This window comes from Rhincodon typus, chromosome 15 (assembly GCF_021869965.1).
Source record: "Rhincodon typus isolate 14 chromosome 15, sRhiTyp1.1, whole genome shotgun sequence".
NCBI classification, from domain to species: Eukaryota; Metazoa; Chordata; class Chondrichthyes; order Orectolobiformes; family Rhincodontidae; genus Rhincodon; species Rhincodon typus.
Genome location: NC_063346.1, coordinates 34186 through 59965, shown reverse-complemented (window position 1 = coordinate 59965; position 25780 = coordinate 34186). Strand labels below are relative to the sequence as shown.

The 25780-nt window shown below is 42.1% G+C and overlaps 1 protein-coding gene across 1 annotated transcript in view; it reads right to left on the bottom strand.

The window, feature by feature from the left end:
* tat (tyrosine aminotransferase) overlaps positions 1 to 25780 on the bottom strand; it is a 56992-nt gene that overhangs the window by 26437 nt on the left and 4775 nt on the right. The window contains exons 5-9 of the mRNA XM_048605927.1: positions 25233 to 25391; positions 8592 to 8730; positions 5612 to 5664; positions 4979 to 5131; positions 310 to 438 (exon numbers count right to left, since the gene is read on the bottom strand). Coding sequence (XP_048461884.1) covers positions 310 to 438; positions 4979 to 5131; positions 5612 to 5664; positions 8592 to 8730; positions 25233 to 25391 — 633 coding nt within the window. The remainder of the gene's footprint in view (positions 1 to 309; positions 439 to 4978; positions 5132 to 5611; positions 5665 to 8591; positions 8731 to 25232; positions 25392 to 25780) is intronic.

The window sequence follows — 25780 nt, the reverse complement described above, 5'->3', positions numbered from 1 at the left end:
TCCAAGCCACTCACCATTCTGATTTGGAAATATATTGCCATTCCGTCACTGCCGCTGGGCCAAAATCCTGGAATTCTCTCCCTAACAGCATTGTAGGTCCACCTACAGCTAGTGGATTGCAGTAATTCAAGAAGGCAGCTCACTGCCAACTTCTCAAGGGCAACTTGGGGTGTGCAATAAATGCTGGCCAGTCAGCGATACCCACATGCTTGACAGAGAGCCAGCACTGACTCAATGGATTCCATGCCCAATTTCTGTGCGGGTCAGAGGCCACTCAAACTTTGGGTATGACAATTAGCACATCATTACCTTCAGGAAGCTAATGGTTCCATCATAAAATTCTGCAGGTGTTTTGTTCAGGATATTTTCCAGTGCTCCTTGTACAATTGTGCAAGGGCCAAGAATTCTTTGACTCAAAGAGACTAAGCCAGCACGAATCTGTTGGAACAAATTACTGGTTTAGTTTGCATCTTATATACTTTACCTTACATTTAGTCACAACACTGGCTAAATAATTAGTTTGATTTTAATGAGAAAAAAAGACACATTTTATCAAAGCTCAAGGCAATGCTTTGACAAATCAGAGTCAATCATCCTGGTTTAAAATTTAAAAAAAGTGTGGTTGTTAACTGTCAGTTATCATTAACAGATGCATTCTACATAGCAATTTGTCTACCAATCAGAGACCACTTAACAACCAATAAGCATTGCCCTCTCATATAATATAAATGTTGGTTTTCCCCTTGAATTGGTATTCATGTAAATTGTTCTGATGAGTGCTTTGACAAAATGTGGCCTTTCTCAGCAATAATTAAGCTCTGCCCAACAAAATGACTATTCGTAAAAAGTTAATTACACATTGCATTGGCCAAATTGCTGTGTCTCTTTGAATGGTAAGGTTTCTGTTCTCTTTGTTCTATGAATAAATCTTATGGTAAAATCAGAATGGATAAATGTGAATAGAAATACCATAATGGACTGGTTGGGTCGCGTGCTCTGTTTCTTTGTTGTAATTTATAAGTACTTCTGGAGGTCAGTAATGGGTGCACAGCCAAACTGCACTGGACAGAGTTGAGAAAGAATGACTACTTGGGGAATTTGATTCAGTGTGGATTCAGTGCATTAGGGGGATGGAGTGTTTTATGTGAGATTTATTATGTAAGTTAAGTGTGCTGAGTGGGGAGTTCAGAGAAGGGGAAGAAAGAAGTGTTCCTTTATGAACAGTTATTGTTTGAGGCTGTGTCTCCAAGATGGGAAATTTTGAAACATGAAAGATGGTATGGTTGCACACTCAGAATTTAGTGAAATTGATCATAAATTAGCAATCAGGATGTCAAATATAATCATCTCCATATTACTCCAAGTGCCATGTGCAAGTGAGTATAGAAATAGCAGGATAAGGCAAATAAATGAGTGGCTCAAAAGATAGTGCAGGAGAGAGGGCTTTAGATTCCTGGGACATTGGGACTGGCTCTGGGGGGTGATGCAGGCCAGTTGGGTTACACCTGAACAAAGCTGGGACTGAATTCCTGGTGGGGTGTTTTACTGGTGCTGCTGGGAGAGCTTTAGTCTAACTTGGCATGGAATCCAAGAGAGCACTTTACTGTGTAATACCAGGGTTCTCAAAACACTGGAGGAGACAGAAAGCATTAGAATTGGGCAACTTAATAAATAGATTTGCAGAAAGGAAAGTATGTGTAGTCTAAATGAGGTTTACACTCTGTGTGTGAATGCACGAAGTATATTCAGTACAGGAGTGCAGGTGGCAGTTTATGGGCTGTATATCTACCTGAGCTCCTGCAGTGTGAGCTTGCAACACTCCTTCACCCCCCGCCCGGTGCTTATATAAACTCCCCCCTGCCCAGTGCTTATATAACCCACCCCCCACCCAGCCAAGTGCTTATATAACACCCCTCCCTCGCCCGGTGCTTATATACCCCCCCACTCAGCCCAGTGCTTATATAAACTCCGCCCACCCAGCCCAGTGCTTATATAACCCCCCCCCCACCCACCCGGCGCTTATATAACCACACCCCCCAGCCCAGTGCTTATATAAGGCTCCGCCTACCCAACCTAGTGCTTATATAAACCCTCTGCCTGGTGCTTATATAACCTCCCCACCTCCGCGGGAACAGAAGCAGTGTCACAAGAAATTTAATTTTAAAGCACTCAAAAATCCAAAAAACATTGCCTCATACAACCAACTCCTTTCCACACACATAGTGACCCTTGGTGACACCGAGTCGTGGGATCCCAACAGCTTCTGGTCCGTGGGCAAAAAAAAACAGAGTAGAAATGTACTGCTGAGGATGTGTAAGGCTCTGGTCGGATGACATTTGGAATACTGTGGTAGTTTCGGGCCCTGTATATAATGAGGGATGTGCTTTATTTACTAGAATGATTCTGAGTGAGAGGCTTGTCATACAAGGAGTGGTTGAGGACTCTGGTCTGTACTCAATGTTGAGAAGGATGAGGGGAAAATCTAATTGCACCTTAGAGCATACTGAGAGGCCTGCATGAAGTACATAGAACATAGAACATAGAATGTAGAACAGTACAGCACAGTACAGGCCCTTCGGCCCACAATGTTGTGCTGAAATTTTACCCTAAACCTAAGGTCTATCTAACCTCCACCCCTACCTTACACTATCATCCATATGCCTATCTAATAGCTGCTTAAATGCTCCTAATGAGGCCGACTCCACTACCCTCTCCGGCAATGCATTCCATGCCCCTAACACTCTCTGAGTAAAGAACCTACCTGTGACTTCTCCCCGATATCTACCTCCTTTCACTTTAAAACTATGTCCCCTCGTAAAAGCTACCTCCACCCTAGGAAAAAGTCTCTGGCTGTCCACTCTATCTATACCTCTGATCATTTTGTACACCTCTATCAAGTCACCTCTCATCCTTCGTCGTTCTAAAGAAAAAAGCCCATACCTCTCTCAACCTTTCCTCGTAAGATCTTCCCTCCATTCCAGGCAACATTCTGGTAAATCTCCTCTGCACCTTTTCCAACGCCTCCACATCTTTCCTGTAATGAGGCGACCAGAACTGGACACAATACTCCAGATGTGGCTGAAACAGGCTTTTGTATAGCTGGAGCATAACTTCATGGCTCTTGAACTCAATCCCTCTATTCATGAAAGCTAACACACCATACGCCTTCTTAACAACTCTATCCACCTGGGTGGTAGCTCTCAGGGAACTGTGAACATGAACCCCAAGATCCCTCTGCTCCTCCACACTGCCAAGAATCTTTCCGTTAACTCTGTATTCTGCTTTCAAGTTTGTCCTTCCAAAATGAATTACTTCACATTTTTCAGGGTTAAACTCCATCTGCCACTTCTCAGCCCAGCTCTGCATTCTATCAATGTCCCTTTGTAACCTAGAACAGCCCTCCGCACTGTCCACAACGTGACCAACCTTCGCATCGTCCGCAAACTTGCTAATCCACCCTTCCACTCCTACTTCCAAATCATTTACAAAAATCACAAATAGAAGAGGACCCAGAACAGATCCTTGTGGTACACCACTCGTAACTGAGCACCATGTTGAATATTTTCCGTCCACTACCTTTGTCTTCTCAGGGTCAGCTAATTCTGAATCCAATCTGCCACATTTCCCCCTATCCCATTCCTCCTTACCTTCTGCATGAGCCTACCATGGGGAACCTTATCAAACGCCTTACTTAAATCCATGTATACCACATCCACTGCTCTACCTTCATCCATGTGTTTGGTCACCTCTTCAAAGAATTCAATAAGGTTTGTGAGGCATGATCTACCCCTCACAAATCCATGCTGACTATCACGAATCAAACTGTGCCTTTCCAAGTGATCATAAATCCTATCTCTCAGAACCCTTTCCAATAATTTGCCCACCACTGACGTAAGACTAACTGGCCTGTAATTTCCGGGGTTATCCCTGTTCCCTTTTTTGAACAAGGGAATGACGTTTGCCTCTTTCCAATCTTCCAGCACTAGAGAAGATGTTTCCACTAGTAGGAGAGATGACGACTTGAGGGTAAAATCTTAGGGTGAAGGGGTGGCCCTTTAGAAATGGGATGAGGTGGAATTTCTTCAGCCAGAGGTGGTCAATCTGTGGAACTCATTGTGACAGAGGGCTGTGGAGGCTAAGTCATTGAGTGTATTTAAGAGAGAGATAGGTACTTTCTTGATTAGTAAGGGGATTAAGGGTTACAGGCAGCAAGCAGGAGAATGGGGTTGAGAAACATATCAGCCATAATCGAATGGTGGTACAGACTTAATGGGCTGAATTGCCTCATTCTGCTCCTAAATCTAATGGTGTTGTGGTCTTATGATTCAGTTTCATTCATTTATTGAGACTTCGTAGCAATTGATGCAACAAAGATATTAAAGTGGTCAACCACCTGTCATTGACCGAGACAATGGTAAAGACAACGGCAGAAACAGCCCTGTCGATCCTGCAAAGTCCTCCACACTAACATCTGGGAACCAGTGCCAACACTGGGAGAGTGTCACACTGATTAGTAAACGAGATGGGTTTTTCTGACAATTGTCAGTGGTTTCATAATCATCATTGGATTCTTAATTCCAGACACTTATTGAATTCCAAATTCCACCATCTACCATAGGAGAATTTAAATCCGCGTCCTCTGAATATTAGCTGAGTTACTGGATTAATCGTCCAGTGGTAATACCACTGGAGCATCACCTCCTCTTTATTTCTCAGCAAAAGCTTGCTCAGAGATGGCCAGTTTTGGGTTCTGCCAGGGCCACTCAGGTCCTGATCTCATTAAAGTCTTGGTTCAAACATGGATAAATGAATTGAATTCCAGAGATATGGTAAAAGTGATTGCCCTTGATATCGAGTTAACATTTGACCAAAGGGCCCTAGCAAAAATAGCGTCAATGGGAATCAGGGCAAACTCTACACTGGTTCGTGCCTGCCATGCACAGACCTACTGATTGGTCAGTTTCATCATTAAACTCACCTCTCTGTTAAAGATATTGCTTCGGTCGTGTATGAGAATCCAGCCCATTCGCCAGCCAGGTACAAGCCATCGTTTGGCTAGACCACCACAGGACAGGATTGGGACATTGTTGCTCAACGAGCTAAGGGCAATGAACTTGCACTCAGGGAAGACCTAGAGAATACACAAATTGCAGGTTAGAGACCATCCTAACAGAAAATACTCAAATTCAGTTCATAAAAAACTTTTCATTAAATGTGAATTATGACTATATCATGCTGGAATTGGTTTTAGATCAACCTCAAAACTAGACTACAACAATCTGCCAGCAATGTACCAAGGGCAGACTATGAGGGAAGGGGAATACAGAAACCATACTTTGAGTTGTGTATATGCCAGGCCCATTGCTACGTATTAAACTCAAAAGGCCTATTACCACTCATAGTTCAGTGTATTTAACAATGCAACTGATAAACCCAATTATCGGATGTGTGTCATTGTGAACAACTCAAGGGGTGTGTGTGGCTGTATCAATGGCAGTGTATGAAAATTTGGATCTGATACGAACTCATTTCTACAGCTGTACACACAAATTTTAATAAGAGGATGTGTGCATAGTATCCATTGGATATACAAAGTGCAATCTTTTCTCACCATATCTCCATAGATTTCATCGGCCAGGATTGGAAGGTAGTTTCTTGCTGCAACTGAAAAAGGAATAAACATGAGCATCAAATGCTGCAATTAATTGGGAAAATTTACACTTCAACAGTAAATGTTTTTCAAAGTGAATTACTTATTAAATTTTTCATTACATAGAAACATAGAAAATAGGAACAAGAACTGGCCATTTGGTCCTCCAAGCCTGCTCCGCAACTTAGTATGATCTTGGCTAATCAATCTACTCAGTACCCACTTTCTCCCCTTACCCTTTTATCTTTTCAGCCGTAAGAAATATATCCATCTCCTTCTTAAAAACATTCAATATTTTGGCCTCAACAGTTTTCTGTGGCAGAGAATTCCACGGGCTCACCATTCTCTGAGTGATTACATTTCTTCTCATCTCAGTAACCTATCCCATAGCATTAGACTGTGACTCCTGATTCCAGACTCCGTGGTCATCGGAAACATCCTTCCTCCATTTACCCTGTCTAGCCCTGTTTGAATTTTCGATGTTTCCATGAGATACCTGCTCATTCTTTTAAACTCCAGTGAATATTGTCTTAACTGCTCCAGTCTCTCTTCATACACCAGTCCTGCGATCCCAGGAATCAGTCTAGTAAACCATGCACTCCCTCCATGGCCAGAACATTTTTCCTCATATAAGGAGATTAAAAATGCGCATAATAATCCAGGTATTGTCTCACCAAGGCCCTTACAATTCCAGCAAGACATTTCTGCTCCTGGACTTGAATCGTCTCATTATGAAACATACCATTTCCCTCCGTCACTGCCTGCTGCACCCAAACGCTTACTTTCAGTGATTGGTGTACAAGGGCACCCAGATCTTGATGCACTTTCCCCTTTTCCAACTAATCACTGTTGAGACAACAATCTGCATTCCAGTTTTTGGTACCAAAGTAGATAACCTCACATTTATCTACATTATACAGCATCTGCCATACAGTTACCCACTCACACAATTTGTTCAGTCCATCTGAAGTCTCTGCTTTCTCCTCACTGTTACATTCCCAGCCAGCTTTGTGTCAACTGCAAATTTGGAGAAATTACATTTAATTCCCCCATCTACATCATTAATATGCATTATAAATAGTTGGGGTCCAAATATCGATCCCTGAGGTATCTCACTGGTCACTGGCTGCCACTTAGAAAATGACCTATTTATTCCTATTCTATGTTTCCTGTCTGGCAGCCGGTCCTCTCTCCATGTCAGTACACTAACTCCAACCACAAGTGCTTTGCATGCTAATCTCTTATGTGGGACCTTATCAAATGCCTCCTGAAAGTGCAAATAAACCACATTCTCAATTTTCAACTCTACACATAACACCTTTGAAAAATTCCAATAGATTTGTTAAGCAAAATTTCCTTTTCGCAAATCCATGCTGACTCTGTTACTGTATTCTTATTGATCTGCTAATAAATCTTTTATAATGGACTCTAGCATTTTCCCTACTACCAATGTCAGGCTGACTAGCCTATTACTCGCCATTTTCTCTCTCACTCCCTTTTTAAAATAGTGAGGTTACATTAGCTACCCTCCAATCCATAGGAACTGTTCTAGAGTCTAAAGAATTTTGCAAGATGACCATCAATGCATCCAAAATTTCTAGGGCCATTTCCTTAAATACTCTGGGATGTAGATTATTAGACCTTGTCGGTCTTTAACAACATCAAATTCCCTAACACCATTTCTCTACAAGTACTCATTTCCTTCAGGTCTCCCCTTAATCAATCCCTTTGTCTTTCTTTGCTGAAATCTAAGTTGTTCCCCTTTCCTTAGGTCTGCTGCTCTTTTTGGCCAATTTGAATGCCCTTCCTTGGATCTAAAATTGTCCTTAATTTCCTTTGTTAGCCATGTTTGGACCACCTTTCCCATTTTATTTTTGTGCCACACAAGAACAAACAATTTTTTTTCAGTTCCTCCATGGACTCTTTAAATGTTGCCATTCCCTTTCCATTGTAGGAGCAGTGTGTATTGCAAAAATTCACTAAGGCTCCTTAGACCTTCCAAAACATGACCACTACTATTTTGAAGGACAACGGATAGCAGATACATGGGATACCACTACCTGCAAGTTCCTCTCCAGATCACTCACCATCCTGACTTGGAAATACACCGCTGTTCCTTCACTGTTGCTGGGACAAAATCCTGGAATTCCCTCCTTAAAAACATTGTCAGCCTACCTACAGCACAAGGACTGTGGTAGTTCAGTAAGGCAGCTCACCGTCACCTTCTCCAGGATGATTAGAAAATGAATGCTGACCTAGCCAGCAATGCTCATATCCAACAAACATGGGGAGGCAATGGCCTAGTGGCATTATCGCTGGACTGTTAATCCAGAGCCCCAGGTAATGTTCTGGGGATCTGGGTTTGAATCCTGCCATGGCAGATTTGAATTTGAATTCAATAACTATCTGGAATTAAGAGTCTAATGATGATCATGAACCCATTGTCAATTGTCAGGAAAAAATCATCTGGTTCACAAATTTCCTTTAGGGAAGGAAACTGCCATCCTTACCTGGTCTGGCCTATATGTGACTCCAGATCCACAGCAATGTGGTTGACTCTTAACTGCCCTCTGGACAATTAGGGATGGGCAAATAAATGCTGACCTAGCTAGTGACAACCTCATCCTGTGAATGAATATAAATAAATAAATAAATAGACCGAAAACTGGTTTTGCATCCTCCAAAGACTACTTTAGGATAGCCTTGAGATTATGCAGTATGCAAATTTGTCACTGTGCACCTTGTGCCATTCAGCAACTTGTGAGATGAAAAAAATGAAACCTTGCCTGTACTAGATATATACTGCCCATCATTCAGATCAGATTTCCGTCAATCAGAATCCCTTGACCATCAGCTCTCCAAAGACTTCCCCAGTTACATATCTGTGTTTTATACATAGTCACTGGTTTTAGTAAATTGATTTCATTACTGTAACACTGACCAGCGAGAATCTTTTGGAGATGGGATTTACTGAACACAGAGCCACAGGGGTTGGAGGGATTGTTCACAATGATGCAGGCAGTTTTATCATCAATCAATGCTTCCATTTGTTTCAGGTCAATTTCCCATGATCTCTCTGGCTGTAACAGTCAAAAGAAAATTACAGTCAGTTTCTCAGCATTTAAAGTAAGCGTGAATATGCAGAATATAGTAAATACCAGAACTAAACATGCATAACTCACAGATTAGCGGGCACTTTTCAGAAAATAAATCATTGAGATATGGGGTAAAAACCAAAAGAACTACAGATATTGTAGATCAGGAACAAAAACAGAAGTTGCTGGAAAAGCTCAGCAGGTCTGGCAGCATCTGTGAAGAAAAATCAGAGTTAACATTTCGGGTCTGGCGAACTGTTCTGAGGAATGGTTGTCGGACCCGAAATGTTAACTCTGATCTTTTCTTGAGATGCCGCCAGACCTGCTGAGCTTTTCCAGCAACTTCTGTTTTTGTTCCTGAGATATGGGCATCACTGATGAAGAACATAGGATTTAGGAATAGGAACAGGCTATTCTACTCTTTCAGCCTGCTCTATAATTGAATAAGACCATAACAGATCTGGTTGCGATCTCAACTCCATAATCCTGTCTATACCTCATTACCCTTTCAAATCCTAGTTTATCAAGATCCGTCGAACTTGGTCTTCAGTAAATTCACTTCTGTAAGTTCTAGGGAAGAAAATTCCACAGACTAAGAACCCTTTGATAAACAAAATTTTATCTCCATCCACAATGTTAGATGTGTTATTCTTAAACTGTATCTCCCAACATAGTCTATCCCAGAAGGTAAAACATCCTCTCAGAATTCACCTTGTCAAATCATCTCAGGATTGCATATGTAACACCCTGATTCTGCTAAACCTCAACTTATGAATCTTTCTTCATAATGTATATCTTTCATCCTAAGAATGAGTCACATGAACTGTCTCCGAACTTCTCACAAAGTTATATCATTTGCCAAATAAAGAGACAAAAATGGTGCACAGTATTCCAGATGTGGTCTAACCAAGGCATTGTACAAATGCAGTAAAGTTTCTCTGCTTTTATATTCTATTCTTTTTGCAATACACAATAGTCTATTTGGCTTCCTCATCACTTACTACTATACACGTACAAATACTAACGTTTTGTGATTCGTGTTCAAGAACACACAGATTCCTCAGTACTTCAATGTTCTGCAGTCTTTATCCGTTTAAATAGTACATAGAACATAGAACAGTACAGCACAGTACAGGCCCTTCGGCCCACGATGTTGTGCCGAACTTTTACTCTAAACCTAAGGTCTATCTAACCTCCACCCCTACCTTATACTATCATCCATATGCCCATCTAATTGCCGCTTAAATGCCCCTAATGAGGCCGACTCCACTACCCTCTCCGGCAATGCATTCCACGCCCCTAACACTCTCTGAGAAAAGAACCTACCTCTGACATCTCCCCTATATCTATCTCCACTCACTTTAATACTATGCCCCCTCGTAATAGCTACCTCCACTCTAGGAAAAAGTCTTTGGCTGTCCACTGTATCTACACCTCTGATCATTTTGTACACCTCTATCAAGTCACCTCTCATCCTTCGTTGTTCTAAAGAGAAAAGCCCTAGTTCTCTCAACCTTTCCTCGTAAGACCTTCCCTCCATTCCAGGCAACATCCTGGTAAATCTCCTCTGCACCATTTCCAATGCTTCCACATCTTTCCTGTAATGAGGTGACCAGAACTGGACACAAAACTCCAGATGTGGCCGAACCAGGCTTTTGTAAAGCTGGAGCATAACTTCACGGCTCTTGAACTCAATCCCTCTATTCATGAAAGCTAACACACCATATGCCTTCTTAACAACTCTATCCACCTGGGTGGCAGCTTTCAGGGAACTGTGGACATGAACCCCAAGATCCCTCTGCTCCTCCACACTGCCAGGAATCTTTCTGTTAACCCTGTATTCTGCTTTCAAGTTTGTCCTTCTAAAATGAATCACCTCACACTTTTCAGGGTTAAACTCCATCTGCCACTTCTTAGCCCAGCTCTGCATCCCATCGATGTCCCCTTGTAACCTAGAACACCCTCCACACTATCCACAACGTGACCCACTTTCGTATTGTCCGCGAACTTGCTAATCCACCCTTCCACTGCTACATTTGAATCATCTACAAAAATCACAAATAATAGAAGAGGACCCAAAGCAGATCCTTGTGTTAAACCACTTGTAACTGAGTACCATATTGCATATTTTCCGTCCACTACCACCCTTTGTCTTCTAAGAGTCAGCCAATTCTGAATCCAATCTGCCACATTTTCCCTGTCCCATGCCTCCTTACGTTCTGCATGAGCCTACCATGGGGAACCTTATCAAATGCCTTAGTTAAATCCATGTATACCACATCCACTGCTCTACCTTCATCCATGTGTTTGGTCACCTCTTCAAAGAATTCAATTAGGTTTGTGAGGCATGATCCACCCCTCACAAATCCATGCTGACTATCACAAATCAAACTGTGCCTTTCCAAGTGATCATAAATCCTATCTCTCAGAGCCCTTTCCAATAATTTGCCCACCACTGATGTAAGACTAACTGGCCTGTAAATTCCAGGGTTATCTTTATTCCCCATTTTTTGAACAAGGGAATGACGTTTGCCTCTCTCCAATCTTCTGGCACTATACCCATGGACAGTAAGGACGAAAAGATCATTGCCAAAGGCCCTGCGATCTCTTCCCTCGCTTCCCATAGAATCCTTGGATAAATCCCATCAGGCCCGGGGGACTTATCTATCTTCAAGTTCTTCAAAATTCCTAGTACATCTTCCTTACTAACATTGACCTCCTCTAGCCTACCAGCCTGTTTCACACTGTTAGAAACAATAATAGTCACTTTGGGAAAATTCAACCAATGAAAGCCAACATGGCTTTGTGATAAAGGCAAAGTGAGTGTGACCAACTTTATTAAATTATATTATGAAGTATCAGATAGGGTTTATGTTGATACTAACTACATATAAGAATTTTGAAAAAGGGTTTGATAGAGATCTCATGATAGACTTCTAGGCAAACTTGAAAGCCATGGAATTAGAAGGGAAATGGCAATGTGGACATAAAATTAGCAACAGGACATAAAATGATGAAGAGTAGCAGTTGCTTTTGAAACTGATGAGAAGTATTTAGTCTTTCCTCTCGAGTCAATATTAGGGCCATTGCTCTTTTTGTAATATATAAAAAGGACTTGGACCTGGGAATACAGGGCATAATTTAAAAGTCTGCACAAGGAATGAAACTTGGAAATTCAATAAATAACAAAGACCATAACAGTCAGAATAACAAAGACAGGCTATTTTAAATGAGCAGATACATGAGAGTTGAAATTTAATAACAGGTAGATATGTGCATTTATACCACAGAATCACAGAGTTGTTACAGTACGCAGGAGACCATTTGACCCATTGTACCTGCACCAATTCTTCAAATGAGCATCATTGCCTAGTGCCAATCTCCGGCTTTTCTCCATACCCTTGTATCCAATTTCTATCTACATAATCAGCCAAAGCCCTACTGAATGTTTCAATTGAACCCGAATCCACCACACTTCCAGGCAATATATTCCATACCCTAATAACTCACTGTGTACAAAAGTTTTTTCTCACATCACTTGTGCTTCTTTTGCACATCACGTTAAATCTAAGCCCTCCCATTCTTGTTCCTTTATGAGCAGAAATAGCTTCTCCCTGTCTACTCTATCCAGCCTCTATCAGGTCTTCTTTTAGCCTTCTTCTCTCTAAGGAGTACAGTCCCAACTTCTTTATTCTTACAACTGAGGTTTCCAATCCCTAGAACCATTCTTATGAACTATTTCTGCACTTCCTCCATTGAATTCACACCTTTCGTATAATGTGACCTCCCACACTGTACACAATACTCCAGCTGAGGTCTAACAAGCGTTCTGTACAAATTCAGCATTACTTCCTTGCTCATGTACTGTATACTCCTGTTAATAAAGTTGAGGACACTGTATACTTTATTAACTGCTCTCTCCATCTGTCCTACCATCTTCAATGATCTGTGTAGGCCAAGGTCCCTTGGCTCCTGCACCTGCCCTTTAAAACTGAACCCTCTTTATATTGTCTTTCAATATTCGTCTGATCAGATTGCATCATCTCACACTTCTCTGCATTGAACCTCTCAAACCACCAACTACCCACTCCACCAAATTGTCAACATCCTTTTGGAGTTCCACACTATCCTCCTCATTGTTTACAATTCTTCCAAGTTTAGCATCATCTGCAAACTTGGAAACTATCTACTGCACACTATGATACAGGTCATTAATGTATATATGGTGCCTTTATTATAAAACTTGCCAATGTGCTTTGTAGACATATTATCAAATAAGATATCACACTAAGCTGCAAACATACAAGATTATGACAGGCTTGTATAAAGGGGATAAAATAAACCAGCTTCTATTCACTGATGGTACATCAACTAAGGAGACAAGAGGCACAGGAGGAATATGAAAATGAACTTTTTTTATGCACTGAGTGGCAATGACTTGGAAGCTGTTAGCCACATCATGGTGGAAACAGAAGCAAACTGAATGATATTTGAAGGATGGAGTGGGGAAATACTGGGATGACTGGAATGTTCAGCAAACAGCCACCATGGACTTGATGGACCAAACTGCCTCCTTCTGTTCCACAAATGAATTTATGTGGTGAATTTTATGGAGTGAGGGCTGGTGTTGCTGAGAAGTTTGACAACACCATGCTGACCAGCTGGGAGACCTTAATTCATTAAGAGTAGAACTTCCAGCCCTCAGGGACAGGTATCTGTGCCCTAAGGAGCTGCCTGCCAGTTAGCTATGCAGTGGCAGAATGCCAGGGTTGAGTTGTGCCTACTGCTATGATTATAGCAAGTCCCTGAAATGCCTTAGATTCTGGAGCTCTGGGAAGATCATGATATCTTTCAGGGAGAGAGGAGTTGAACTTGCACTGAAGCACATTCTCAGGCTTCTGGATAAAGAGCGGTTGAAAATTTTGGTAAGGTACTGGAATAGAGGATTGGCTGACTTGCAAAAGGCAGAGAGTAGGGATAAAAGGATCTTTTTCAGGATGATAGCAGTGACTAGTGGAGATTCCCAGGGATCAGTAATGATTTGGACAAAGGAACGGAGGGCATTGTTAAGATTGCAGATGACACAAAGATAGGTGAAGGCTTGGGTAGTGCTGAGGAAGCAGGGATGCTGCAGAAGGTGTCAGATAGGTTGGAGAGTGGGCAAAGAAGTGTAGATGGAATACAACGTAGCCAAGTGAGAGGTCACACATTTTGGTAGGAAGAGTAGTGGCGTAGACCATTTTCTAAATGAAGCAAAAGTACAAAGGGACTTGGGATTCCTTGTTAAGGATTCTCTTGAGGTTACCATGCAGGTTCAGTTGGCAGTTAGGAAGGCAAATGTGATGTTGGCATTCATTTCAAGAGGGCTAGAAAACAAGTGCAGAGATATACTGCAGAAGCTGTATAAGGCTTTGGTCAGATTGCATTCAGAATATTGTGAGCATTTTCGGGCCCTGTATCAAAGGAAGGATGCGCTGGAATTGGAGGGGTTCCGGAGGAGAATGATCCTGGGGTTGAAGGGCTTGTCATATGAGGAAAGGTTGAGGGCTCTGGGTCTGTACTCAGTGGAGTTTAGAAGGAGGAGGGGAGAATTGATTGAAACTTACAGGATATTGAAAGGCCCTGGATATAGTGGATATGGAGAAGATGTTTCCACTAGTAGGACAGTTTGGGACTTGAGGGTACACATTCAAGCAAAGAGATGACCCTTTAGAACTGAGATGAGGAGGAATTTCTTCAGCCAGAGAGTGGTGACTCTGTGGAACTCATTGCCTCAAGGGCTGTGGAGGCCAAGTCATTGAGATAGATAGTTCCTTGAGTAGAGAGGGGATCAAGGGTGATGGGGCAAAGGCAGGGGAATGGAGTTGAAAAACAGATCAGCCATGATTGAATGACAGAGCAGACACAATGGACTGAATGGCCTAATTCTTCTCCTATGTCTTATGGTCTTATGGTGGAGTAATCAGATCAGTCATGATCTTATTGAATGGCAGAGTAGGATTGAGGGGCTGAGTGGCCTACTCCTGCTACAAGTTCATATGTCTATATTGTATCTATTCCCCTTACTGTATTAGCTCCCTCTGCCACTATATTCCTATTAACTCTCTCGTCCAACTTTAATGACTTCCTGTACCATGGGACCACAGACAGCACACACTTCCACCTTGTGGACCTTGCTTTTGTCCATAGAGGCTGCAAGAATCTTGAATATGTTGGACAACTGAAAAAGCTGAGTTTCCTCCTGTCTTCTGGATCCCTGTATCTGTCTGTGCAAGAAGGAAGGATTGGGGAGGACATGTGCTTACATGTTTGAAGGTTATAAGTTGTATTGAGAAAGTGTTGCTAGCAAAATATATGGGATGCTGAGAACAAAGCAGTTGCATTCAATCACATCCTCCTGTTCTGACCACTGGTCAAATTTAATGTCCTATCTGAAGAGCTATGAACACCTTCTGCAACACAGTGTCCAGATAACCGTCCCCTTCCCTGATATGTTTTAATGTCTGCAGCTCAGCCTTCAGCTTAAAGACTCTGGGCTGTAACTTTTCCAATTGCAACCACTTTCTGCATATTTATTTGCTCTGGTTCAGACTAGCAGACTGGAAGGCCATAAGAAATAGGAACAGGAGTAGGCTATTCGGCCTCTCATGCTTGCCCTTCCATTCAATAGCTTCATTGTCTGGTCCAACATTATTCACTTCCATTTTCCTGCATTTTTCCTGTAATCCTTGATTCTCCTATCAAGAACAAGAATCTATTGCAACCTCAAATATACACATTTGCCCCCATATGTCTTTGTGGCAAGATGTTCAAAAGACTCTTAATCTTCTTCATTTCAAGTCTTAAATTGGCACCCCTTTATTTTGAGATGATGCCCTCTGGTTCTAGATTCTTCTATGAGGGGAAACATTCTCTCAGCATTTCCCCTGTCAAACTCCTTAAGAATCCTACATCTTTCAATGAGATTATCTCTCATTCTACCCAAGTGAGTAGAATCCCAACCTGCTTAGCCTTCGGTCATCAGACAATTCCTCCATATTGGGAATAATCCCTCTAGGACCTTTTATGAAGTGTCTTCAATGAAATAATACCTTTGCTTAAATAAGCAGACCAAACTGTTCACATTACTCCAGATGTGGTCTCACCAGCACCATGTACAGTTGCAATAAGACTTCCTTTCTCTGATAAAAACCAAAAGAACAAAGACTTTTTCCTTTGGTGAAGGTAACTATTACTAGGGGGCATAGTTTTAAAGTGAGTGGAGGTAGATATAGAGGAGACGTCAGAGGTAGGTTCTTTACTCAGAGAATGGTTGGGGCATGGAATGCATTGCCGGAAAGGGTAGTGGAGTCGGCCTCATTAGGGGCATTTAAGCGGCTATTAGATAGGCATATGGATGATAGTATAAGGTAGGGGTGGAGGTTAGATTGACCTTAGGTTTAGAGTAAAAGTTCGGCACAACATCGTGGGCCGAAGGGCCTGTACTGTGCTGTACAGTTCTACGTTCTATGTAACTGCAGATGCTGTAAATCAGGAACAAAAACAGAAATTGCTGGAAAAGCTCAGCAGATCTGGCATCATCTGTGAAGAAAAAAATGAGAGTTAATGTTTCGGATCCAGTGACCCTTCCCAGACTCAATATCGTGTTCAATAATTTTAGGGCCTAAACTCTCCCATGTCCTAGCCCCCTACCCCACACACCAGGCCTTGTTATCACATAGCCAGCCCTTACACACTGCCTATTGTTAGTCATTGACAGTCCCCATTAACAACTATTCACCCACCTAGCCAGATCATTATCAACTCCTTTGTCTATCCAACTGCTCTTCTCTCTCGGCTGTATCCTTTATCCTATCGTTTACTACCCCCCCCACCCACCACCACCACCCCCACATCACCCCCACCCAAATTTCTGCATAGAAACCAATGTCTTCCCATCTACGGAGTTCTGAGGAAGGGTTACTGGACCCAAAACGTTAACTCTGATTTTTTTTTTCACAGATGCTGCCAGACCTGCTGAACTTTTCCTGCAACTTCTGTTTTTGTTTCTTACTGTTATATTCCAATTATCTTAAAATAAGGGACAATATTCCATTAGTCTTCCTCATTGCCTGCTACACCTGTGTGCTAGATTTCTGTGTTTCGTGCACAATTATCCCCAAGTCCCTTTGTGTTGCAACTTTCTACAGTTTTTCTCTTGTGATTCACCTTATCTATGCCCTCATGATTTTATTAACCTAAATAAAGAACAAAGAACAAAGAAAATTACACCACAGGAACAGGCCCTTCGGCCCTCCAAGCCTGCGCCAATCCAGATCCTCTATCTAAACCTGTCGCCTATTTTCCAAGGATCTGTATCCCTCTGCTCCCTGCTCATTCATGTATCTGTCTAGATACATCTTAAATGACGCTATCGTGCCTGCCTCTACCACCTCTGCTGGCAACGCGTTCCAGGCACCCACCACCCTCTGCGTAAAGAACTTTCCACGCATATCTCCCTTAAACTTTTCCCCTCTCACCTTGAAATCGTGACCCCTAGTAATTGAGTCTCCCACTCTGGGAAAAAGCTTCTTGCTATCCACCCTGTCTATACCTCTCATGATCTTGTAGACCTCAATCAGGTCCCCCCTCAACCTCCGTCTTTCTAATGTAAATAATTCTAATCTACTCAACCTCTTTTCATAGCTAGCACCCTCCATACCAGGCAACATCCTCGTGAACCTCCTCTGCACCATCTCCAAAGCATCCACATCCTTTTGGTAATGTGGCGACCAGAACTGTACACAGTACTCCAAATGTGGTCGAACCAAAGTCCTATACAACTGTAACATGACCTGCCAACTCTTGTACTCAATGCCCCGTCCAATGAATGAAAGCATGCTGTATGCCTTCTTGACGACTCTATCGCCCTGCATTGCCACCTTCAGGGTACAATGGACCTGAACACCCAGATCTCTTTGTGCATCAATTTTCCCCAGGGCTTTTCCATTTACTGTATAGTTCGCTCTTGAATTGGATCTTCTAAAATGCATCACCTTGCATTTGCCTGGATTGAACCCCATCTGCCATTTCTCCGCCCAACTCTCCAATCTATCTATATTCTGCTACATTCTCCGACAGTCCCCTTCACTATCTGCTACTCCACCAATCTTAGTGTCATCTGCAAACTTGCTGATCAGACCATGTATACCTTCCTCCAGATCATTTATGTATATCACAAACAACAGTGGTCCCAACATAGATTCCTGTTGAACACCAATGGTAACAGTTCTCCATTTTGAGAAACTCCCTTCTACGACAACTCTCTGTCTCCTGTTGCCCAGCCAGTTCTCTATCCATCTAGCTAGGACACCCTGGACCCCATGCGACTTCACTTTCTCCATCAGCCTACCACAGGGAACCTTATCAAATGCCTTACTGAAGTCCATGTATATGACATCCATAGCCCTTCCCTCATCTATCAACTTTGTCACTTCCTCAAAGAATTCTATCAAGTTGGTAAGAAATGACCTTCTGTATACAAAACCATGCTGCCTATCACTAATAAGCCCATTTTCTTCCAAATGTAAATAGATCCTATCCCTCAGTATCTTCTCCAGCAGCTTCCCCACCACTGACGTCAGGCTCACCGGTCTATAATTACCTGGATTATCCTTGCTACCCTTTTTAAACAAGGGGCCAACATTAGCAATTCTCCAGTCCTCCGGGACCTCACCCGTGCTCAAGGATGATGCAAAGATATCTGTTAAGGCCCCGGCTATTTCCTCTCTCGCTTCCCTCAGTGACCTGGGATAGATCCCATCCGGACCTGGGGACTTGTCCACCCTAATGCCTTTTAGAATACCCATCACCTCCCCCCTCCTTATGCAGACTTGACCTAGAGTAATCAAACATCTATCCCTAACCTCAACATCCATCATGTCCCTCTCCTCAGTGAATATCGACGCAAAGTACTCATTAAGAATCTCACTCATTTTCTCTGACTCCTCGCATAACTTCCCTCCTTTGTCCTTGAGTGGGCCAACCCTTTCTCTAGTTACCCTCTTGCTCCTTATGTATGAATAAAAGGCTTTGGGATTTTCCTTAACCCTGTTTGCTAAAGATATTTCATGACCCCTTTTAGCCCTCTTAATTCCTCGTTTCAGATTGGTCCTACTTTCCCGATATTCTTCCAAAGCTTCGTCTGTTTTCAGTCACCTCGACCTTATGTATGCTTCCTTTTTCCTCTTTGCTAGTCTCACAATTTCACCTGTCATCCATGGTTCCCTAATCTTGCCCTCTCTATCCCTCATTTTCACAGGGACATGTCTGTCCTGCACTCTAATCAACCGCTCTTTAAAAGCCTCCCACCTATCAAATGTGGATTTACCCTCAAACAGCTGCTCCCAATCCACAATCACCAGCTCCTGCCGAATTTTGCTATAGTTGGCCTTCCCCCAATTTAGCACTCTTCCTTTAGGACCACTTTCGTCTTTGTCCATCAGTATTCTAAAACTTATAGAGGTCACCCTCAACCTCCTACGCTACAGTGAAAAGAGTCCCAGTCTTTCCAATCTATTTTTACATCTCAAAACCCCGATTCCCGGCAACATTCTAGTGAATCTTTTTTTGAACCCTCTCCAGTTTAATAATATCCTTCCTATAACAGGGCAACCAGAACTGCACAGAGTACTCCTGAAAAGGCCTCACCAATGTCCTGAACAACTCAACGTGACATCTTAACCCCTATACTCAAAGGTCTGAACAATAAAGGCAAGCATGTCAAATGCCTTCTTAACCAACCTGTCCACCTGTGATGCAAATTTCAAAGAATCATGTACCTGAACCTCTGGGTCTCTCTGTTCTACAATACTACCCAGTGTCCTACCATTAAATAATATTCTGTTCTTTTGTCCACCCTTCCAAAAAGAACAACTTTGCATTTTCAACATTATACAACATTTGCCCATAATCTGTGATCGGAATGCCAAATTTACTTAGCCATCTTCATACCATTTAAGTAATTAGCTATTACTTATTTTAATAACTAAATTATAAGTAATGTTGCTAGTCCTATCTGTGCTTCTACTATTGTTATTTCAATTAATGTTCTACTCACCTGACCACCTGCAAGTTTTCCTCCAATTTACATACCATCCGACAGTATTGCCAGATCAAAATCCTGGCATTCCCTCTCTAACAACACTGGCTAACAACACTGTAGGTGTACCAAAACTCCAAGGTATGCAGTTTTTCGAGACGGTAGCTCACCACCACCCCACCAAAGAATTGGACTACTTCTAATTGGCCTATTGGATGGCTAAGGTTACAATGAAGCACCCTCCTTCTCAACCCCTCCACTTACATGAGGTGTACAGACCCTCAGATTAAACACCTCTAGTCATCTCTCTCTATTGAGACAGCAGTTCTATGAGCTGTTAGGATCCTGGCAATTTTACCTTCCTATCTTTTATTACCTTACCATTATCCCTTTGACTAAAATGCAGCATCTCACACTTCTGTGCATTAAATTCTATTTGACATTTGTCTCTCAATTCTGCCAGCCTATCAACGCCCAGTTGCAGTCACATTTTCAAAATTTTCTCTGTATTCCAATATCCAAGTCATTTAAAGTTTGGTAAAGAGTTGTAGCTCGGGTTGTGGATGAGGTTGTTGACTTGCTCGCCGAACAAAAACAAGCCAGCTTGGTGAGTAAGTCAACAACCTCATCCAAGTCATTAATATATAGCAAAATAAGTACTGACCCTTGGGCAGTACATCCTAAATCCCAACTGTTTGACCTTTGGCCCTCCATTTACAACAATATTTCTTTTAATTTCGTCACTTGCGCGAAGTGAGCATTGCCGGCTGGGCAAGCATTCATTTTCTGTCCCTAGTTGCCCTTGAGAAAGGTGGGGGTGAGCTGCCTTCTTGAACTGTTGCAGTCCATGTGCTGTGGGTTGCCTCACAATGCCTTTAGGGAGGAAATTCTCAAGCTCATGATTTACTGAACTGCATCCTCATCTCACCTCAGATGTCTCAGTCCCCAGTAAAATCATTTCTCTGTCTCACATTGACCTATCTCCCTGGTATGACCCTCATCTGCGCTCACACAAATACATGGATGGAGGTTTGAATCAATAAAGCAGACAGTTGATTTTGCCTACCATCATCAGATATGGTTTGACTATGCAAAACATTGGAATTCTCGTCTGCTAAAACTGCTCACTGTTCCGGGATCATCTTGGAATACACAGATAACCCTCAGCTTATTTCCTCAAATTTATTTCTTAAACTCTACTACCTTATCCCCTCCACCCTCACCTTCAACAGTAATTGCAAGGAGCTAATAAATTTTTGTGTCATTGAAGTTGCAATAATTGGATCAGTTGATTCTATCATATTCATCCTTCCGACTAGCCCACGGATATTACCTTTCTCTAAGGCTGCTCCTTGTCCTGGCCCTGAATTCACATCTTTCTTTAGTTTCTCTCCTTCATCCTGTCAGGCTTCTCTCCAGGTTGATCCTGTTCATGAGACCTACCTCCTGTTTCTTTGATCCTATTCCCACAAACTGCTGATCATCCAACATCCTCTCCAACTCCCGTGTTTGCTGGTGTCGTTCTCTGACTTCAGGTGTCGTCTTTAATCTTTAATCTCAATGGCTTTGCAAACTACTGTCTCAAATCTAATCTCGCGTTTCTCCCCAAGGTCCCTGGTGGTGTTTTCATCTCCCAATTCTATGCTCATCGTTACTAAAAATCGATATGTGAATCCCTTCAATCAGGCTTCCATTCCTGCTACAGAACCAAACTCGTATGTATCAAAGTACAGAAATAACTATATGTGGCTGTTAACAAAAGACTTGTATTTATATAGTGCCTTTCACAACCAATGAATGTCTCAAAGCACTTTTTAGCCAATGATATAATTTTGAAGCCGCCCTTGTAAATGTAGGAAATGGTCATTGTGCACATCAAGATCCCACAAACAACAATGTGAAAATGACCAGATAACCTGCTATTGTGATGTTTAGGTGAATTGCGGGATTTTTTCAGGGCAGAATTTGAAGAAGTTAGAGTTTGGATTGGAAAGAGATGGGGATGGCAACAGATAAATGATCAGAGACAGCCTCATCCAAGATTGATACAATGCAAATAATTGCACTGAAGATGGCAGATAGCTTGTCATGAATTTGGCTGGGAGGTTTATGAAGAAGGATGATTACTGGAGTATAATTGGCTAGTGAACTCAGAGGAGACAGATTGAAGAGTTGGGACGGTAGCTGAAATCAATGAGAATGCAACGTCCTTCAATATAGATGTTGAGGAAGGAAAGCAATAAACCTAGCTCAGCAAGAGAATTGTTATGATATTTGAATATAAGAGAATATGAGAACATGATTTGCAAGGAAGGTAAGAGAGATGGAACAAGTTGGAGGAGAGGGCACTAGAATAAAAGGGGTTTCAAGTCATGACGATCGGGCAGTAAGTGCCTTAGCGCTACTATGACAAGGTCAGAAGTCAGACGACACCAGGTTATAGTCCAACAGATTTATTTGAAATTACAAGCTTTTAGAGGATGCCCCTTTGTCAGGTGAAGTGGACAAAAGAGCAATGCTCCAAAAGCTTGTGATTTCAAACAAACCTGTTGGACTATAACGAAAACAAAGTTGCTGGAAAAGCTCAGCAGGTCTGGCAGCATCTGTGAAGGAGAAAACAGAGTTAACGTTTCAGGTCTGGTGACCCTTCCTCAGAAGGACTATAATCTGGTGACGTCTGACTTCTGACCTTGTCCACCTGAGTCCAACACCAGTACCTCCACATCATGGCTACTGTGACATGCAAGGGACAAGCGATAGCCAGGTCAGGAGGTTGTATAAAAGGGAAAAGTATCATCACTCCTCGGCCAGAGGTTGTTGAAGCCATGGTGCTGCTTCAATCATCTACAATATGTTTATGGATGTCAATAGATCATGATAATAGAGGCATATACTAATTGGTTAACCTAACCAGGCACTTAATTATTTAATACACCTATTAATAGTAAAAGGACAAAGGAAGATTGATGCTGACTAGAAACTGAAGAGAAGGAAGGGAGTATGTGAACATAATAGTGATTTTCTTATTGGACCAATAATCTTGAGGAACTAATCACTGCACCAATGCTCCAGAGAGAAAAGTTCAAATCCTCCAATGGCAGCTGGGATAATTTATATTCAATGAATAAATTAATCTGGAATAAAAACACTAATGTTAGTAACGGCGATCATGATTGCTGGAAAGAAATCCGTGCAGTTAACTAATATTTTTTAGGAAAGGAAATCTGCCATTGTTACTCGTTCTGGTAAAACATAGGAACGTAGGAACAGAAGCAGGCCATTCGGCCCATTAGGCCTGCCCTGACATTCAATACAATCATGGCTGACTAAAGATTGCAAGGCCTTTTACCCACGCCTGTAACCTTGTACACCACTGTTAATCCAAAATCTATCAACCTCTATATTAAAAATACACAAAGTCTGAGCTCTTTGGTAGAGAATTACATAGATTTGTAGCCCTCTGAGTAAATAATTTCTCCTCATTTTGGATCTAAGGGGCATCCCACTTCTTCTTAAACTATGTTCCTTAGTTTTAGAATCCTCAATCAAGGGAAATGTCTTATCTGTATACACTCTGTTTACTAGCTTAAGTACTTTGTCGGTTTTAATGAGATCACCTCTCATCCTTCAAAACTCTACACATTACAGGCCAGTTACCCCAATCTGTCTTTATAGGATAGTCTTGCCATCCCAGGTACTAATCTGGTGAACATGTGTCGCATTCTCTCTTTTGTAATAATATCTTTCTTGAGATAAAGAGACCAAAACTTCACACAGTGCTCCAGGTACTGACTAACCAAGCTCCTATGTCAGGAGGATGCTGAGAGGATACAGGATGATTTGGGCAGACTGACTGAGTGGGCAAATACTAGGCAAATGCAATATAATGTGGATAAATGTGAGGTTATCCACTTTGGTGGTAAAAACAGGAAGGCAGATTATTGTCTGAATGGTGGTAGTTTAGGAAAAGGTGAGGTGCAACGAGTCCTGGGTGTCATGGTGGAACAGTTGCTGAAAGGTGGCATTCAGGTGCAGCAGGCAGTGGGGAAAGCTAATGGCATGCTGGCCTTAATAGCGAGAGGATTTGAGTATCGGAGTAAGGATGTCTTGTTGCCATTATACAGGGCCTTGGTGAGGCCACACCTTGAGTATTGTGTGCAGTTTTGGTCTCCTAGTCTGAGGAAGGACATTCTTGCTATTGAGGGAGTCCAGCGAAGTTTCACCAGACTGGTACCTGGGATGGCAGGACTGACATGAGGGAAGACTGGATCGACTGGGCTTGTATTGGCTGGAATTTAGTAGAATGAAGGATGATCTCATGGAACCACATAAAATCCTGATGGGACTGGGCAGGCTACATGTGGGAGGAATGTTCCTAATGTTGAGGAAGTCCAGAACTAGGGGTCACAGTTTAAGAATAAGGGGTAAGCCATTCAGGACTGAGATGAGGAAGAATTTCTTCACTAGGGGTTGTGAACCTGTGGAATTCTCTCCCACAGAAAGCTGTTGCCACCAGTTCATTAAATATATTCAAGAGGAAGCTGGATGTGGCTCTTGTGGCTAAAGGAATCAAGGGGTACAGAGAGACAGCAGGAATGGGACACTGAGACTACATGATCAGCCATGATCGTATTGAATGGTGGTGCAGGGTTGAAGGATTGAATTGCATACCCCTGCACCTGTTTTCTATGTTTCAGTGCTTCAATAAAATTGAAGCAAGTTGTCACTATTCCTGTACTCAAATCCTCTTGCAATAAGGACTAATATTCCATTAGCTCTCTTAATAACTTGCTGTACCTGTTTGTTAGCTTTCATTGACTTATCGACACAAACTCCTAGGTTCCTTTTTATATCTACACTCTCCAACCTCTTACTGTTTAAGAAATACACTGCACATTTATTTCTCCTACCAAAGTGGATACACTCAAATTTTTCCACATTATCTTCCACCTGCCACTCATTAAATACTCATATTCTCTTGAAGTCGCTTTACATCTTCCTTACAGCATACTTTCCCACTTATTTTTCTATCATCCTCAAGTTTGAAAATATTATATTTGGCCTCCACTTCCAAATCATCAAGAAATATCACAGACAGCTGGGGCCCCAAGTCCTTGCGGATCCCTATTAGTCTTAATCTACCAATGTGAGAATGACACATTTATTGCAACTGTGTTTTCTGGCTGTTAACCAATACTTAGTACTTTTTGCTTTTAGAATTATCAGCATTTTCAGATTTTTTACTTTTGCCCTTGTGTGACTCTTTCTGCCTTCCTCATAACTGTCTGAGGCTTAGTCAGACTGTCCACATCTTTGGTGACCTATTTGGTCTGAGTTCAGCTTCTGATAATATATCCAGAACTATCCACCCAACAACACATTGCTTGCTCACATTATTGTTACATACCAGTAAGTTGTAGTGTTTGATTTCAATGCCCAGGGACACTGCCAGTGTTTTATAGAGAGAGAAGCCAGGCCTGGGAATCAGGATGTTTTGGCCCGGATTTGCCAGAACAGAGATGGCCAATTCAATAGCTTGACTGCAGCCACTTGTCAAAATCACGTCCTAAGAAGGAAAAGGCAGTTGGTGCAAATCAAACTAATTAAACATATCATATCTGCATAAATAGTGAATCAAAGATATATGGCACGGATTACCCATAATAAAGTCTCAAATCTACAGGCTCAGAATTCCTATTTCTGATCCCATTCAGACAAGTTGTTACACAATTACTTACCACTGATTTTTCAGACCTGTCTGCTGGAGGAGAACCCTGTAGAACTCACCAAATTCAGGAATCTTGAAAGGGAGCAGTGCAAAGAATCTTTGTAGAAGACGTACCCCCCACCCCACCCTCTACCACCCCCCCACCCCGTTTAATGGTACTAACTGCCATTTTCTGGTAAGTAAACATTTCAAACGTCCAAACCAGTTGGTAAATGCATGGAAAGAAG